Source organism: Solea solea, chromosome 2 (assembly GCF_958295425.1).
Source record: "Solea solea chromosome 2, fSolSol10.1, whole genome shotgun sequence".
Lineage (NCBI taxonomy): Eukaryota > Metazoa > Chordata > Actinopteri > Pleuronectiformes > Soleidae > Solea > Solea solea.
The window spans coordinates 39233861-39251360 of NC_081135.1; the positions used below are offsets into that span (position 1 = coordinate 39233861).

General features: G+C 43.2%; 2 protein-coding genes across 9 annotated transcripts in view; one reads left to right on the plus strand and one right to left on the minus strand.

Moving 5' to 3' along the window:
* Positions 1-1359: 1359 nt before the first annotated feature.
* rubcnl (rubicon like autophagy enhancer) lies at positions 1360-8083 on the minus strand. Its single transcript, XM_058621146.1, has 16 exons — positions 8040-8083; positions 7094-7377; positions 6840-7006; positions 6442-6518; positions 6101-6359; positions 5956-6001; positions 5770-5875; positions 5460-5596; positions 5317-5381; positions 4701-4740; positions 4539-4616; positions 4151-4304; positions 4008-4069; positions 3781-3937; positions 2623-2713; positions 1360-1626 (listed from the first exon to the last, which is right to left on the minus strand). Exons 2-16 carry the CDS (start codon positions 7375-7377, stop codon positions 1505-1507), a joined length of 1845 nt encoding a protein of 614 aa, XP_058477129.1. The 5' UTR covers positions 8040-8083; the 3' UTR covers positions 1360-1504.
* A 1123-nt stretch (positions 8084-9206) lies between these two features.
* lrch1 (leucine-rich repeats and calponin homology (CH) domain containing 1) overlaps positions 9207-17500 on the plus strand; it is a 23597-nt gene continuing 15303 nt past the window's right edge. For 6 of the 8 annotated variants that reach the window (XM_058621116.1, XM_058621075.1, XM_058621084.1 and 3 more), the window contains exons 1-6: positions 9208-9709; positions 14700-14844; positions 15098-15224; positions 15499-15604; positions 16389-16525; positions 16905-17035. In XM_058621116.1, coding sequence (XP_058477099.1) covers positions 9448-9709; positions 14700-14844; positions 15098-15224; positions 15499-15604; positions 16389-16525; positions 16905-17035 — 908 coding nt within the window. In that variant the 5' untranslated portion in view covers positions 9208-9447. Of the gene's footprint in view, positions 9710-14699; positions 14845-15097; positions 15225-15498; positions 15605-16388; positions 16526-16904; positions 17036-17500 lie in introns of all 8 variants that reach the window. The other 2 variants (XM_058621092.1, XM_058621133.1) reach the window with 2 other exon arrangements.

Genomic DNA, 17500 nt, shown 5'->3' on the forward strand with positions numbered 1-17500 from the left:
ACACACACACACACACACAGACACACACACACACACACACACACACACAGACACACACACACACACACAGCTGCCTCCATCACTGTCTCTTCAGTGTTCAGATTGATGTCAGTGACACACAGTGACCACAAGAGGCAGCAGAGGAGCAGCAGCTGCAATCACTCATTTTCTCTGCGAGGTTTAGTGTGTGTGTGTGCGTGTGTGTGTCTCTTACACACACACACTCCCCTGTCTCTGCTCAGTGAAAGCGCTGGAATCCCATCACGCATGCAGACATGGTTGCCAGGCAACCATGTCTGGTCACATGACAGCCCATAGTACAAAAGAGAAGGATTCAAACTCTAAACTCTTAGCTGTAAGCCAGTATCAAAGTGATTCAAGTATAATGTCAGAGTGAGTGAGTGAGTGAGTGAGTGAGTGAGTTGTCGTGGAAACTTTCATTCAAACCATCTGTGAGCAGAAGAAAAGAGGAAATAATCCAGACTTTACGAGCGCTCGCTGCAGGATTTCACTTTTACTGCGTTAACTTTAACACTAATGACAACATGTTTGTACACACACACACACACACACACACACACACACACACACAGGAGCTGCTGCTCCTCTGCTGCCTCGTGTGGTCACTCTGTGTCACTGAGGTCAAATGCTGAATTTATTTATAAAACGTCAACTTAGTGATGGATGTGTGTGTGTGTGTGTGTCTGTGTGTGTGTGTGTGTGTGTGTGTGTGTGTCTGTCTGTCTGTGTGTGTGTGTGTGTGTGTGTGTCTGTGTGTGTGTGTGTGTGTGTGTGTGTGTGTGTGTGGGAGAAGTGTGGTTTTCTAATGTAACTCATGTGTTTATGTTAAATCTCAGTGATGTCATGGATTATACAGATTATTCAGTTTCTCATAACATTAAACTCTCTTCACTCTCAGAGACGAGGCCCCCTGCTGGTGGTGGAGAGGTTTACAGCTCAGGTCACATGACCTGCTTCTCTTCCACAGGTCAACAGCACCACCTGCTGGTGCATCAGCAGAGGTCAGGGTGAGTTCTGAAATTTTCCTTATCATCAGAACTTTATCACTTTATCTTTTATTTAGTGGCAATAAACAAAAATGTGTTTTCAACATGAGGGTCGCAAGCCACAGTGGGGACGCAGGAGTTTTTTCTGGGGATTACTCCATAAAAAACCCTACATAACATTATAATAATATAATCCTGCTAATAATGATGATAAAAGTCTGTTTTCCAAGTACATTTTATTTATTTAACACTTTTCACAGATAAAATGAAAGAATTCAAACAAATAACAGTCAATGTTTTGTGTAAAAGTTTTAAAACAAGAATATTTCACTCGTTTTTTTACGTTTCCTGCACTTTACAGAACAATCAAACTAAAATCACACTTTTATGATTGTAATTATTTTACAAACAATTTAAAGTAAGTTGACTTTTCAATAACTTTATATTTGTTACTTCTAATAAATCGATTTTTATAGTAAGTAGAGAATCATCTTTGTTTACATGAGATTTACAGACTTTTCTTGTTTTTCTTCTGTGACTTTTCTCCGTGATTTCACTCGTTCACATTTAGGACACGACTTTTCTCCCAAACACACTTTGTGGAAACAGGTTTTACAAACTGTAAACACACACAACGTAAACAACTGTAAACAACTGTAAACACACACAACGTAAACAACTGTAAACAACTGTAAACACACACACAACGTAAACAACTGTAAACAACTGTAAACACACACAACGTAAACAACTGTAAACACACACAACGTAAACAACAGTAAACAACTGTAAACACACACAATGTAAACAACTGTAAACACACACAACGTAAACAACTGTAAACACACACAACGTAAACAACAGTAAACAACTGTAAACACACACCGTAAACAACAGTAAACAACTGTAAACACACACAACGTAAACAACTGTAAACAACTGTAAACACACACAACGTAAACAACTGTAAACAACTGTAAACACACACAACGTAAACAACTGTAAACACACACAACGTAAACAACTGTAAACAACTGTAAACACACACAACATAAACAACAGTAAACAACTGTAAACACACACCGTAAACAACAGTAAACAACTGTAAACACACAACGTAAACAACTGTAAACACACACAACGTAAACAACAGTAAACAACTGTGAACACACACACACACACACACAACGTAAATAACTGTAAACAACTGTAAACACACACAACGTAAACAACAGTAAACAACTGTAAACACACACAACGTAAACAACTGTAAACAACTGTAAACACACACACACACAACGTAAACAACAGTAAACAGCAAAAACAATATGACAAATGACGCTAATTTTACTAAATTTTACCAACAACCTCATAATCTGACAGTTTAATCTGATGTAAACAACCTCATAATCTGACATTTTAATCTGATGTAAACAACCTCATAATCTGACTGTTTCATCTGATGTTAACGACATCATAATCTGACTGTTTAATCTGATGTTAACGACATCATAATCTGACAGTTTAATCTGATGTAAACAACCTCATAATCTGACTGTTTCATCTGATGTTAACGACATCATAATCTGACTGTTTGGTTTTTAGTGACCGTTACCTGGACAACGACTGCACGTGTCGCTCTGGAAGGGAAAGATGACTCCACCCCCTCTGCAGAACTCGCAGATAAAACCTCGAGCCAAACAAAGCTGAGAGAAAAACACAAGAAGAAGAAGAGGTTTGTGTTTACATCATTTCTGAGCTTCTGAACTGTGATGCTAACACTGCTGCTGACATTACTGCTAACATTACTGCTAACATTACATTACATTACATTACATTACATTACATGTCATTTAGCAGACGCTAACACTGCTGCTAACACTGCTGCTGACATTACTGCTAACATTGCTGCTAACACTGCTGCTAACACTGCTGCTGACATTACTGCTAACATTACTGCTAACACTGCTGCTGACATTACTGCTAACACTGCTGCTGACATTACTGCTAACACCGCTGCTGACATTAGTGCTAACATTACTGCTATCATTACTGCTAACACTGCTGCTGACATTAGTGCTAACATTAGTGCTATCATTACTGCTAACACTGCTGCTGACATAACTGCTAACATTACTGCTATCATTACTGCTAACACTGCTGCTGACATTAATGCTAACACTGCTGCTAACATTACTTTGTCATGAAGTTTTAAAACGGACAATAAACATAACGATCTGTGGAGTGACTAGCATTAGCATTAGCATTAGCCTGAGGCGAGGTCATGTTTTACACAATAAACGCAGATAATCCAGCAATTTACGTCTGCAGGTGAAAAGAGATTTAAATTGAACGTGGTCTTTTGACGCTGCGTTGGGTTAGCACATTCATTCATTCGTCACATTGAGTTAGGATCACAGGATAACTTTAACTTGACTTTCATTGAATGTTATTTCACAGTAAATCAGAAAATCTTTCCTCTAATCTGGAACTCGGTCAACTCGGGTTCAAAAATCTCAACGTTCATTTTGAAGCTTCTAGATTTGCAGTTTGATCGACGCCTTGTTGACGTTGTGACGTCACCTGCAGTGACCTCCCATTGGACGACAGCAGCTGTCAATCACAGTCATGAGTGTCTGACACTGAAGATGAAGCTGAAACTCTGAGACAGTTTAAACCTCATAGACCAGCGCAGTCGCCCACTCTGTTTGTTACTTGTCCCTGAGGTCAAAGGTCATGTGACCTGATGATGATGATGATGTCGGTTCTTCACCTGACAGTCTTCCACGTGTCCGAGCGCAGACTGCAGCACAGCTCGGGTCAGGGTCATCAGCTGACCTCTCCTCAGCCTCTGAAGGTCGTCCATGGAGACGAGCGGCGGTCGCTCAGAGAGCAGGTGAGAGGGAAGCTGCGACAACGCCGACGTCACGCTGTGGAAACGTGTCACGTCAGGATGATCTTCACCAGACAGTCACACAGATGTCAACCCTGTTTGTTTACCTTCCTGAGAACCTGCAGTGTGTGAGCAGCTTCCTGACGTCCAGCAGCTGCTCCAGCAGCTCCTGCAGCAAACATGAGCATGCTCATACGTCAATGACTTTAGAATCATGATCATATAATAATGAGAATATTCCTCTGCTCACCCTGAACCTGTCCAGCTCCTTCACTCCGCTGCTGCTGCTGCTGCTGCTGCTGCTGCTGCCGCTGCTGAGCATCTCAGCGATGCAGCTCAGCTCAAACAGCGGCTGAGACCAGACCGAGTCCAGCAGCTGTTTAGAGAAATCACTCACTGGATATCTGTCAACATCCCAGTGAACTTCAGTCACGTCAATGCTTTAATGATAAAAGACGACCATATCTGTATCTCACTGTCACTGACACCACTCGCTCTCCCACACCAAACCTCAGCTGCTGCTCCTCTGCTGCCTCGTGTGGTCACTTTGTGTCACTGAGTTGTGTGTGTGAGAGTGTGAGTGTGTGTGTGTGTTTTCACTGTGACTCTGAGTGAAAACACACAGTTTACACAGTTACCTGTTGAAGTCCCAGCAGGACAGAACTCGAGCAGGAATCACAGCTTCAGCTCCAGCGTGACAACATTCACAGAAATACCTGATCAATCAATCATCAATGAACCAGAGTCATCAATAATGCTGCAGAGAGCTCAGAGACATAAACAGTGTTTTATTCACTTACCTGCCCAGGTATTCACAGTACCTCAGTCTCTTCATGTATCCTGCACACACACACACACACACACACACACACACGAGCAATCATGTGCAATCAAAGCAGCAGTTAGCAACATTGCTAGTTGCTGATGCTAGTAACCTCTAGCGTTAGCAAAGTTGCCATTTTCTGACAAACATATCCATGATCAAAGTTGCTAACGTTGCTAATGCAAGTTATTTTTCCTCCCGTTTTCAACTTTGCTAACATTAGCAAAACTCCTAACATTGCTAACTCCAGCTAATGGCTATAACATTTGCTAATGTTAGCAAAGCTGCTTCTTAACATTTGCTGACAAAGATCATGTCCATGATCAAAGTTAGAAACATCACTAATGTTTCTACTGTTAACAACTCTGCTACGGTTGCTAACGTTGCTAATGCTAGTTGCCATTTGCAACTTGGCTAACATTAGCAAATCTTAACAATCAAATGTTAGCAACAGTTGCTAACACCTTAAACCACATACAGATCATGGTTTTATTTATTACGGTTTTTCTGTTTTTATTTGTTTAGACTAAATGATTATCTGATCCACTCTCCAGTCCAGTAGGGGGCAGTGTTGCACCAGTGTTTGTACTCACGAGGCTCCACCTCCGTTCCACATCCTGCACACAGGAAGTGTTGTGAGGCCATGACGTCGCTGCGTCTGCAGGAGGAAACATGGTCGACAGGTTAGTGAAGCTGATGCTGTTGTTGTGGTTGTTGTTGTGGTTGTCATGGCGACCTGAGTGTCGGCTGGACATTGAGGAGGATCTGGAAGCGTGGAGGCGTCCAGCTCAGCGTTCCTCTCATCCTGCTCCTCACACTGATCTCCTCCTTAAGGCCGCCGCCCCTCGCTGCCACACTTCCTGTACCAGGCAACTGAAGACAGGAAATTAAGTTTTTATCGTAATGTAGTGATTTACGTGAAGTTTACATCATAAATGTAAGATTTATGGCAGCGTGAGCAGCGTGAGCAGGATTTAGTGCCATCTAAAGGTGAAGTGAAGCAACAGCATGTACGTGATTAAAGCACCAGGACATTGACCTCTGACCTCCTGCAAAGAACTGCGCAGACTCTGACGTCCACGCCGAGGTTCATGGGAAGGAAGCCACACCCTCCTGAATTCCAGCACCAGCTGCTGTGCCAACCACTCTGCACTGCATTATGGGATACGATGATGAGGTCACTCAGAGAGAGAGAGAGAGAGACAGTGTGTGTGTCTGTCTGTCTGTCTCACCTTCTCAGAGAATCTGGTGGCATCAACTTCACGACTTCTCCACTGTCTGACACAGATGATGATGAAGATGAAGATGGAGGTCAGGAATGTTCTGACCACATGTAATTTGTTTATTTGTTTGTGTGTAAATAAAGTTGAGTTGAACCTTCAAAGCCGCTGTCAGTGGAGAGAACAGAGAAGGTGTTTGGATGACGACGACCGTCTGTGTGTTCATGTGTGTGTTCATGTGTGTGTTCATGTGTGTGTTCATGTGTGTGTGTGTGTTCATGTGTGTGTTCATGTGTGCGTTCATGTGTGCGTTCATGTGTGTGTGTGTTTGTCGTCTGTTGTTCGAGGCTCAGTGTAAACTTCACACTCTCCAGAACTTCCAGCACCTTGTCCACCACCACCAGGTGAGCCATTTCCTGCACACACACACACACACACACACACAGTCATCATCTTCATCATTGTCATCATCATCATCATCATCAGTGAAATCCTTACCTTCTCCAGTTCACAGCAGGTCTCGTAGATTTCTGCAGAGAATTCTGGGAAATTACTGCTGCACCTGTGTCTGTGACCTGACACACACGCCCACACACACACACACACACACACACACGCCCACACACACACACACACACGCCCACACACACACACACACTGCTAGTTGCGGATGCTAGTTATTTTCCTACCATTAGCAAAAATGTTAACATTGCTAATGCCAGCTGTCACTAACGTTAGCAACAGTTCCTAATGTTAGCCACTTATTTTAATACTGTTAGCAGCTTTGCTACCATTAGCAAATGTTGCTACACACACACACACACACACACATTATCTAACAAAGTCGTTTCTGTGACAAACGCGTCTTTACGTTGAATTTGTACGTGATTTTAAACCTGTTCCTTCTGCGGTGGGCGGGGCTTCGCGCTGTTGTCCGGTGAACGGCAGGTGGAAAAAAGAGTTGAGGAAGTGGTTCAGAGTCGAGCGAGGACAGGAAGTGTCTCTGCGTCTCACCATTTCTGAGTCACGTCCACTCAGAGACGGCGACGTGTCCACGTCCACGCTAAAGGACAAGGAACACACCTAATGAACCTGAGTCTGTCTGTGTGTGTGTGTGCGTGTGTGTGTATGTGTGTGTATGTGTGTTCACCTTGATGGACGACAGAACGTGTGGACGTGTCTTCGGTGTCTGGAGATGACCGGGCTGCTCCTGGGCAGGACAAACACCTCCTCGTCCACATCCTCTGACGGTCTCATGTGTCCTTCATCAGAGATGGACTGTGGACTCACTGAGGTGTGGTCATGTGACCTGTCTGAGGAAGACATCTGAATGTGTGTGTGTGTGCCTGCAGAGGTCAAAGGTGACTCAGGCAAACACCAGCTGATGAGTGTAGATCTGTGGAGAGAAGAGGCCACGCCCCCAAATGTCCCCATCTGAAGACATGAAGAAAGAGAGTGATGCAAACTAACTGTTTCCTTTTCTTAACTTATATTAAGGTATCTTAACTTATCTCATCTTATCTTAAATTAACTTCTAGTAACGTATCTTAACTTGACTTATCTTAACCTATATTAACTTAGCTTATATTAACGTATCTTAACTTATCTCATCTTATCTTAAATTAACTTCTAGTAACGTATCTTAACTTGACTTATCTTAACCAATATTAACTTAGCTTATATTAACGTATCTTAACTTATCTCATCTTACCTCAATTAACTTGTAGTAACGTATCTTAACTTGACTTATCTTAACCTATATTAACTTAGCTTATATTAACGTATCTTAACTTATCTCATCTTATCTTAAATTAACTTGTAGTAACGTATCTTAACTTGACTTATCTTAACCTATATTGACTTAGCTTATATTAACGTATCTTAACTTATCTCATCTTATCTTAAATTAACTTCTAGTAACGTATCATAACTTGACTTATCTTAACCTATATTGACTTAGCTTATATTAACGTATCTTAACTTATCTCATCTTACCTCAATTAACTTATAGTAATGTATCTTAACTTGACTGAATTTAACATATCCTGTCTTAACTTAAACTGAAGAATAAAGGATAAATGATCAGATGAACTTACCTTTACAAAGTGAATCTGTGAAGTAACTTCAGTCTTTCTCCCACACTCACACACTCACACACACATTAATGAACACTTCCTGTTTCACTGATGAGGTTTTTTCTCTCTGAAGTGAAACAGTTTGTGTTCACACTTCATCGTCTTCATCATCATCATCATCATCATCACTGTACTGTCGTCTTGAAATCACCACTGATCTGAAATCATCATTTACAGTCATTCAAAGGTTTAATAAGATTTAAACATTAATATATATCACTAATCTATTTTCATTTTCAATGATGTCATATAACAGGAAGTCACATGGTCTATGGTTATTATGGTCCTGTGTGTGTGTGAGCTGCTGTAGAGAAAAGAGGAAGTTTCTCAGTGTTTGTTTAAGCTTTTTGCACAGAATTTGTTTTATTTCATATTCATATTGTCTCTTTTGTACTTTTTTTAAATTCAAATATATATATATATATATACATATATAAAGTATATAAATATATATACAGTGTTTTTTTTTCTGATTCAGTTCTGCTGACAAAACAGTCAATGTCCTGTGTGTCATTGTGGTGATTTGTAGTGTTTGTGTGTCTGTGTGTGTGTGTCTGTGTGTGTGTGTGTGTGTGTGAGAGAGAGAAAGAGAAAGAATAAGATCGCTGAGTCGTGTGATTACATAACAAGCCTGAATCAGCAGATGTGCACAATTGATACTGATATATTACACTGTAAACACACACACACAGACACACGCGCGCGCACACACACACACACACACACACACACACAGATCATAACTTTATTTATTTTTACATGAACGTGAAACATTATTAACTTTTAACAATATTCCATATGGAACAGTGCAGTAGCAGACTCTGACCACCAGAGGTCTCTGTCCGACTAAGTTCCATTGATATTAAAAAAACAAACGGAAACGGAGCGGTCATTACTTCAAAATTGAAGACATAATGAGATTGAATTTTAAATAAATAAAAATAAATAAATAATTTATTTAATTCTTGAATTAGTTTTAAGCATAATTCCTTAGTATTTTTGTGTTTATATTTGATTCTTGTTGATGTGTGTTTGTGTGTTCACGAAACGTAACTTTTTCGCTAGCTAGCTGACATTTATTTTGAAAGTGAAGAACAGGAAGTGACGCCGCTCGACACTCTTCGCAGCTTGACGCGTCGCGCGCAGACTGAGAGGCAGAGACGCGGCGGCGGCACAAGCTAAAGGCGCGGAGGTGGAGTCGGTGTTCCGCTGCTGACCGTTAGCTAACCGTGAGCTAACCGTTAGCTGACCGCGTGGATCAAACCGACACAGTGACGCAGCAGAGACAGACAGACAGACAGACAGAGAGACAGACAGACAGACAGACAGAGAGAGAGAGACAGACAGACAGACAGAGAGGGGGGACATCATGGCGACGCTGCTCGGAGCGGAGTCGGGTCGCTCTCCTCCGCCTCCTCCTCCGCTTCCTCCTCTTCCTCTCCTCTCACAGCACGGTTCTGGTTCTCCTTCCTCTCCGTCGAACCACACTCACAACCTGCCGCCGAACCGCGGCTTGGAGCGCGCGCTGGAGGAGGCGGCGGCCAGCGGCGTCCTCCACATCAGCTGCCGGAAACTGAAGGAGTTCCCCCGGTCAGCAGTGAACCACGACCTGAGCGACACCGTGGAGGCAGGTAAGAACCAGTACCACAGCCAGTACCACAGCCAGTACCACAACCAGTACCACAGCCAGAACCACAGCCAGTACCACAACCAGAACCACGACCAGAAGTACACACATACACACATGACAAGTTCGTAAATCAGAATTCCGTCTGAAAAATTGTGAATGTTTATGATTTTTACGTCACGTAGTTTTAAGCTCTCTGTGTAACTTTTAATTATAAATAAACGTGTTCTCTCAGTTTCTCCAAAATCGGGATTTATTTAGCCAGTGTCACCCGGCGACATTCTCTGCTGTGCTAAAGTGGGTCAGCGGGTCGTGTTTTCTCCAGAATGTTGTGGGTTTGAATCCCACGACTTTACCCTTACATCAGTTTGTGGGAAGACACTAACAGTGTGTTCCATTTGTCGTCGGGACACGGAATTTGTTGTGTTGCGAACAACAGTGAGCAATGTTTGTGTCCATGGTTCACGCGCTCCGTTGTGATGTGATGTACATGTACATCTGGAAGTCAGTGATTTTAACATCACACACACACACACACACACACACTAAGTTAAAATGTCTGATCTTAGTCAATTTAAAAACATTTAAAAATCTTGGTTCAGATTGACCTCAGTGACACAGAGTGACCACACGAGGCAGCAGAGGACCAGCAGCTAAACTCTCTGTCTCTGTCTCTCTGTGGGCTTTGGTGTGGGAGAGTGAGTGGTCTGTGTCACAGTGAGATACAGACGTGATCATGTGACGCAGGGATCAGACCTGTTCTTCCTCGTGTGCGTGCTGAGCTCCAGTGTCTGGTTGTTGATGACATCATCACTGACTATAAATAATAAAGTACAAAACAAACCCTTCACTTTCACTTTCAGCAGACTACAAAGTCTTCACAGGTGTTTTTACACAGAGCTGCACCAGGACCTGTCTGCCTGTCTGCCTGTCTGCCTGTCTGCCTGTCTGTCTGCCTGCCTGTCTGCCTGCCTGTCTGTCTGTCAGTCCTCCTGTGATGGTGGCGTGGTCATGAGTGGAGGTTGTGCAGTGACTCCGGGCTCTGGAGTGTGAGTGAGGCTGCTCTGGAATTCCCCAGCACTTCCCTTTAATCGTCGCACAGCTGTAAACCGAGAGTGGGAGCAGTGCTGCTGACACCAGGAACACTGTCCACTCATGTCTCCAGACGTCTGTGTCTCACTGTCAAACACTCACTCTCCCACACCAAAGCCCACAGAGCAAACCAGTGATTTTAGCAGGAGCTGCTGGTCCTCTGCTGCCTCGTGTGGTCACTCTGTGTCACTGAGGTCAATCTGAACCTAGTGATGGAGGCAGCAGTGGATCAACAACTCCTGTGTGTGTGTGTGTGTGTGTGTGTGTGTGTGTGTGTGTGTGTGTGTGTGTGTGTGTGTGCGGGTGTGTGTGTGTGTGTGCGGGTGTGTGCGTGTGTGTGTTATTGACTTCAGTTCAGTTTGGAACACAACTGTGAAAAAGTTGAGACGTGTCCAAAAAATAACCGATCTGAGAAGTTCCACTTTTAGCACCTGTACACGCTAGAACCAGGACTGTAGTGGACTGGACTGTCGTGCTTGGTGGAAACACAGCTGAGATGTCATCAGTGCTCACACACACACACACACACACACACACACACACACACAGAGCTGAACATAGTTTCAGCACAAACACGAGTCTGGACTTGTAGTGAAACACAAAGTGAGGCTGTTTGTGTCGGAGCTTTTTCTCTGTCACACCTTCTGTAAGTCAGAGCTGAGGACTGGTCGTGTTGATCTATAATCTATAATCTATAATCTATGATCCACTCCTCGGTGCTCGTTCTTCTCCTCCATCAGTGACAGAACTGATGAAAATGAACATTCAGATGATTAATGATAAAAATAATAGTTTGTGTGTTTGTGGTTTGATGACAGGAGCAGCCTGTTTGTCTCCATGTACACACACACACACACACACACACACACACACACGAATTACATAAGATTACTTTGCAGGAATGTGTTTTACTCTGCGTGACCTCTGACCTCCGCCTCTGCTCACTTCACTCACATCAGATAAAAATAGAAAAATAGTTTTTCCTTTAAATGGTGCAGAATAAAAAGAGAGGATTTTAACACACACACACACACACGTTGCTAGGAGACGCGTTCAGAAGTGCTGAGTAACTTTTCTCACACACATTCTTCTTCTACATCACTGATAAATAAACCCTTTATTCATGTTTATCTTTAACTGGAACCACACAGTTCATCACACACACACACACACACACACACTCACTCTCCCACACCAAAGTCCAGAGAGGAAACCAGTGATTTTAACATCACACACACACACACACACACACACACACACTCACTCTCCCACACCAAAGTCCAGAGAAGAAACCAGTGATTTTAACATCACACACACACACACACACACACACACACACACACGAGTTGATCCACTGCTGCCTCCATCACTGAGTTCAGATGTCTGATTTTAGCTTTTAAAATATTTCATTTAGACTTAACTCAGTGACACAGAGTCACCACACGAGGCAGCAGAGGACCAGCAGCTTGTGTGTGTGTGTGTGTGTGTGTGTGTGTGTGTGTGTGTGTGTGTGGCTGATACCCCCCCCTCCAGTGAGTTTACCACCCTCACTTCCTTCCCTTACACTTACCACACACACACACACACACAGAGGAAACTGAGTCTTGTGAGGAATTTGCAGTGGTGAGAGGTCAGAGGTCAGAGGTGTGTGTTTATCCGCTGTGTGTTCCCGCCACACCTGCACATAATGACAGCTGACACACACTAATGTGACCACACCCCCTCATTTCCCCCCTAATGTTATCATTGTAGCCCAAATATTGTCTCATCCTGGACTGACATCACCCTGACATACGTGTGTGTGTGTGTGTGTGTGTGTGTGAGTGTGTGTGTGTGTGTGTGTCCGCCCCACTTTCCAGACTCCTCAAGGAAAAGTAGGACAAGAGATGAACAACCATCTACACACACACACACACACACACACACACACACACACACACACTCCAGCTGTGGTGTTAGCGTGTTGTCACAGTGAGGAGGAGGAGGAGGAGGAGGAGGTGGACGTGACTTTGATCTTCAGTGATGATGTAACAGTAGCTTGATGTCGCAGAAAAAAAACATGGACGTTCACAGACGAATGGAGCGAGGGAGGAGGAGGAGCAGGAGGAGGAGGAGATGATGTTTAAGTTTAAACACTAAAGCTGTTTCCTTCACTGATATTCACAAGAATGTCACGTTTTATTTTGAAAATCCAGCACTCGTTTATCTGCCATTTCCTGTAACCTCTGCACAAATCTCCCGAGACTAATGAAATCACGTGAGACTTGAAATGTAAACAGTTTGCACATTTGTTCGTTACTTTGTTTTAATCGCTGTCTGATCCTAAACCAATGGAAGTCAATGGAGAGTCCTCACAAGAGTAGATGCACAAACCTGTGTGTGTGTGTGTGTGTGTGTGTGTGTGTTCCTCCCATAAACAGACCTTATAAAGCACATCTATAGTTGGAGTGTGGTCAGAGCAGACTGACGTGGGTCGACAAATAGGTCATGAAGAATTCTTGTCACACACACACACACACAATAACATCTATATTAGGAGCCTGAGTTGCTTGGATGAGCTTTAAATATGCATTTTTTGCCCCAAGAAAAACACACACAGACTCACACACTCACACACACACACACACAGACTCACACATGCATGTTTGCACAAACGTGTGTGACTCTGCATCCATGCAGAAAGGCTCCTATGGTTGTCATGGTAACTTCACAGTGTCTTCACACATGAGAGAGCGCACACACACACACACAGAGAGAGAGAGAGAGAGAGAGAGCGAGAGACGCAGACACATGACCAGTGAACTCCTCCTGAACTGTAGGGGGAGCTCTGTGGAGATTTACACAGATCCAAACTTCTCCACACAAACGATGTCATGACAAACACGTTAATAAAGTTTCATATTTATAGAGCTGCAGCTAAAGATTATTTTCATAATCGATTAATCTGTCGATTACTTTCTCCATTCATCGATTCATTGTTTGGTCCATAAAACATTAGAAAACCATAAAAAATGATTCACTTTTAATGATTTCTTTGTTCTCCAGAGCAAAGAAATGAAGAAAATATTCACATTTAAGAAGCTTAAACAATCCTAACTCTTGTTTTTATCATGAAAAAAGCTTCAAACCGATTCATCGATTATCAAAATAGTTGTTGATTCATTTAGTCATCGATTAATAATCGATTCATCGATTCATCATTCAAATGTTTTATTTTGTAAGGAATAGTGAGACACTCGTACCTATGGTGGCCTGGAAGGTCAAACCTGCACTAAACAACGTCAGACACACAATGTGTCCAAACTGTTGTTCATTTGTTTCAGATTGTGTTTCACACACTGTTATTATGTTTGTTATTTGTTATTATGTAGTGATTGTGCGTGTGTGTGTGTGTGTGTGCGTGTGTGTGTGCGTGTGCGCGCGCAGCTGCTTCCTGTGGTTGAGCAGGAAAAGAGAAGTGCGTCTCCTCCCTGCAGCAGCTTTAATAACAGGCCTGACAAACTAAACTAAACTCTGAACATCATCACAACCAGCACAGATGGACGAGTTGTGTTGACGTGTGTGTGTGTGTGTTTTTGTGATCTGGAGAAGTGTGCGTACACGACAGCAGGAGGCGCTGGTGTATAAATCCAGCGTCAGTCACTCCGAGTCTGGGATGTTAGGGTGTAGTTGTTAACGTGTAGCCGGGTCAGAGGTCACCACGTTCTCTAACCCTCTAGTTACTGCGTTAGTGTGACTGTGCAGAGGTCAGCTGACACAGGAGATGAGTCCTGTGGACTTTGGTGTGGGAGAGTGAGTGGTTTCCTGTGTAACTGAGAGTTTGTGTAGATTGTTTACGTAACTAACTTAATCTGAGGTTATTGTGTGATCTTAACACACTTGTGTGTGTTTGTTTTGTGCAGATTTGTCAAAGAACAGACTGAGTGACGTTCCATCAGAGGTCTGTCACCTGGTCGCCTTGGAAACGCTAAACCTGTATCACAACTGCATCAGGACCATCCCTGACTCTGTCATCAGTCTGCAGTCACTCACCTCCTTAAACCTCAGGTCTGTGTGTGTGTCTGTGTGTGTTTGTGTGTGTGTGTGTGTGTGTGTGTGTGTGTGTGTGTCTTTCATGTCTTTGAACAATGAAACTGTAACAATGTGAAGACTGTTAGCTCTGCTGCTGCTAACTGCTAAGCTAGCGGCTGAGCGACTGTGGTAAAACAGAATAAATGTGACGTTCTTGTTGTCGTAATTGTTGTTGATATTTTTTGTGATGTAATGTGTGTGTGTGTGTGTGTGTGTGTGTGTGTTGCAGTCGTAACCAGCTGTGTTCTCTGCCTGCGTGTCTGTGTGGTTTACCTCTGAGAGTCCTCAACGCCAGCAACAACAAACTGGTCTGTCTGCCTGAGAACATCACACAACTGCACGGACTCATGGAGCTGGTGAGACACACACACACACACACACACACACACACACACACACTCACTCACTCTCCCACACCAAAGCCCAGAGAGGAAGTCAGTGACTTTAACATCACACACAGGAGTTCAAATGTCTGATTTCCTGCTCTCTGTTGACCTGTGTTCTCTTAAATGACCATCAGGTCGTAGTCGATTCTTCTTCTCCTCTCGTGACCTCTCGTGACCTCTCGTGACCTCTCGTGACCTCTTGTGACGTGAAGCTTGATCAGTGTGTTGTTGTTGTCGTCTTCAGGACGTCAGCTGTAACGAGATCACGGCTCTTCCTCGTTACGTCGGTCGACTCAAAGCTCTGCGAGAACTCAACGTACGTCGGAACCTCCTCTGTGTTCTGCCCGAGGGTGAGTGACAGGAGGGGGAGGAGTCCCTGTGTTTGTGTAACCATGACAACCCAGGTCGCAATATAATCAACACAAAAACAAATATTTCTGTCATAAAAACATTTCTGATGAACAGCTGATATTATGAGATGAACCAGGTGTGAGTGAGACATTAATCATGATTTCATTTCATTCATGTTTTTAGTTTATGACGCCTTTGATTTCATAACTCAAGCCTACATAGAACAGCTCACTATTTGTCAATCAGTCTCTTTGTGAATGTTTAGAACAGCTCACTATTTGTCAATCAGTCTCTTTGTGAATGTTTAGAACAGCTCACTATTTGGCAATCAGTCTCTTTGTGAATGTTTAGAACAGCTCACTATTTGGCAATCAGTCTCTTTGTGAATGTTTAGAACAGCTCACTATTTGGCAATCAGTCTCTTTGTGAATGTTTAGAACGGCTCACTATTTGGCAATCAGTCTCTTTGTGAATGTTTAGAACGGCTCACTATTTGGCAATCAGTCTCTTTGTGAATGTTTAGAACAGCTCATTATTTGGCAATCAGTTTGGTGTGTGTGTGTGTGTGTGTGTACACAGTCATACAGCTGTTTCTTTTATTCCTGTAGTTTTATTTGTAACAAGGAACAAAGTTCACAGGAAGTGAAACACACACCCACACACACACACACACACACACACACACACACACACACACACACACACCAAACTGATTGCCAAATAATGAGCTGTTCTAAACACACATCTGAAAATAACACCTGCTGATTTATCATCCCCTCTCAGAACTGGCTGATCTTCCTCTGGTAAAGTTGGACTTCTCCTGTAACAAAGTCTCCACCGTCCCAGTGTGTTTCAGGACGATGAAGCAGCTGCAGTCACTGCACTTAGAGAACAACCCACTGCAGAGTCCACCTGCACAGGTGTGGACGCGCACACACACACACACACACACACACACACACACACACAAACTCTTCATTCATCAGAAAACCAAATCCACAACAGGTGGGTCAGAGCGCCCCCTGCAGGTTTACATCCATCACAAGTCAAATAGTAGAAAACATTGTTGTGTAACTTTGTTTTGGAATAATGTCGTAACAGTCAGTCTGATGTATACAACAGCTCACTATCTGGCAGTGCTTGGATGTAGAGAACGGCTCATTATTTGGCAGGTTAGAGGCAGTGCTTGGATGTACAGCTCATTATTTGGCAGCTTAGAGGCAGTGCTTGGATGTACTGAACAGCTCATTATTTGGCAGGATTTACAGAGACTCATTAAATGTTTCTTTTGTTTTTCAGATCTGTTTAAAAGGTAAAGTTCACATATTTAAGTATCTGAGCATTGAGGCGTGTCGCTGTGAGAAGATGCCGGACTCACTGTACCTGCCCGTCATAGAGCGGCTCAGCCTGTCACGACCCAGCACCGGCAGGTCAGTGTCTCATTCATTCATTCATCAAGTATTAGTTCCACAGTCAAGAAAGTTTTCTTCAGTCGAGAAAACAAACATCGTTCCTCAAACCTCAAAAATAACCAGATGATGTTTTACCATCAAAAACTCTCCCACACCAGACCTCATAGAGAAAATCAGTGATCTTAAAGGAGACATATTAAACTCTATTCTCCAAGTTAAAATAGTTCCCTGGTGTCCTAATGAACATGTCAGTCACATGCTTTGGTCAAAATACCATAAGGATGAAGCACCATAGCAGTTCAATAACCCTGCTAAACCCGCCCCTTTCAGAACGCTCGGTTTTGTGCATGGTCACTTTATATGCAAATGAGACACAGGCAAACACACACCCACTTCTTCCAGGGGGTTTCTGATTTGTCCTCTTTACTGCACTCACTCACTCACTCACCTCCTGTTCCCTCCCCTCATTCCTCTCCCCCTCCC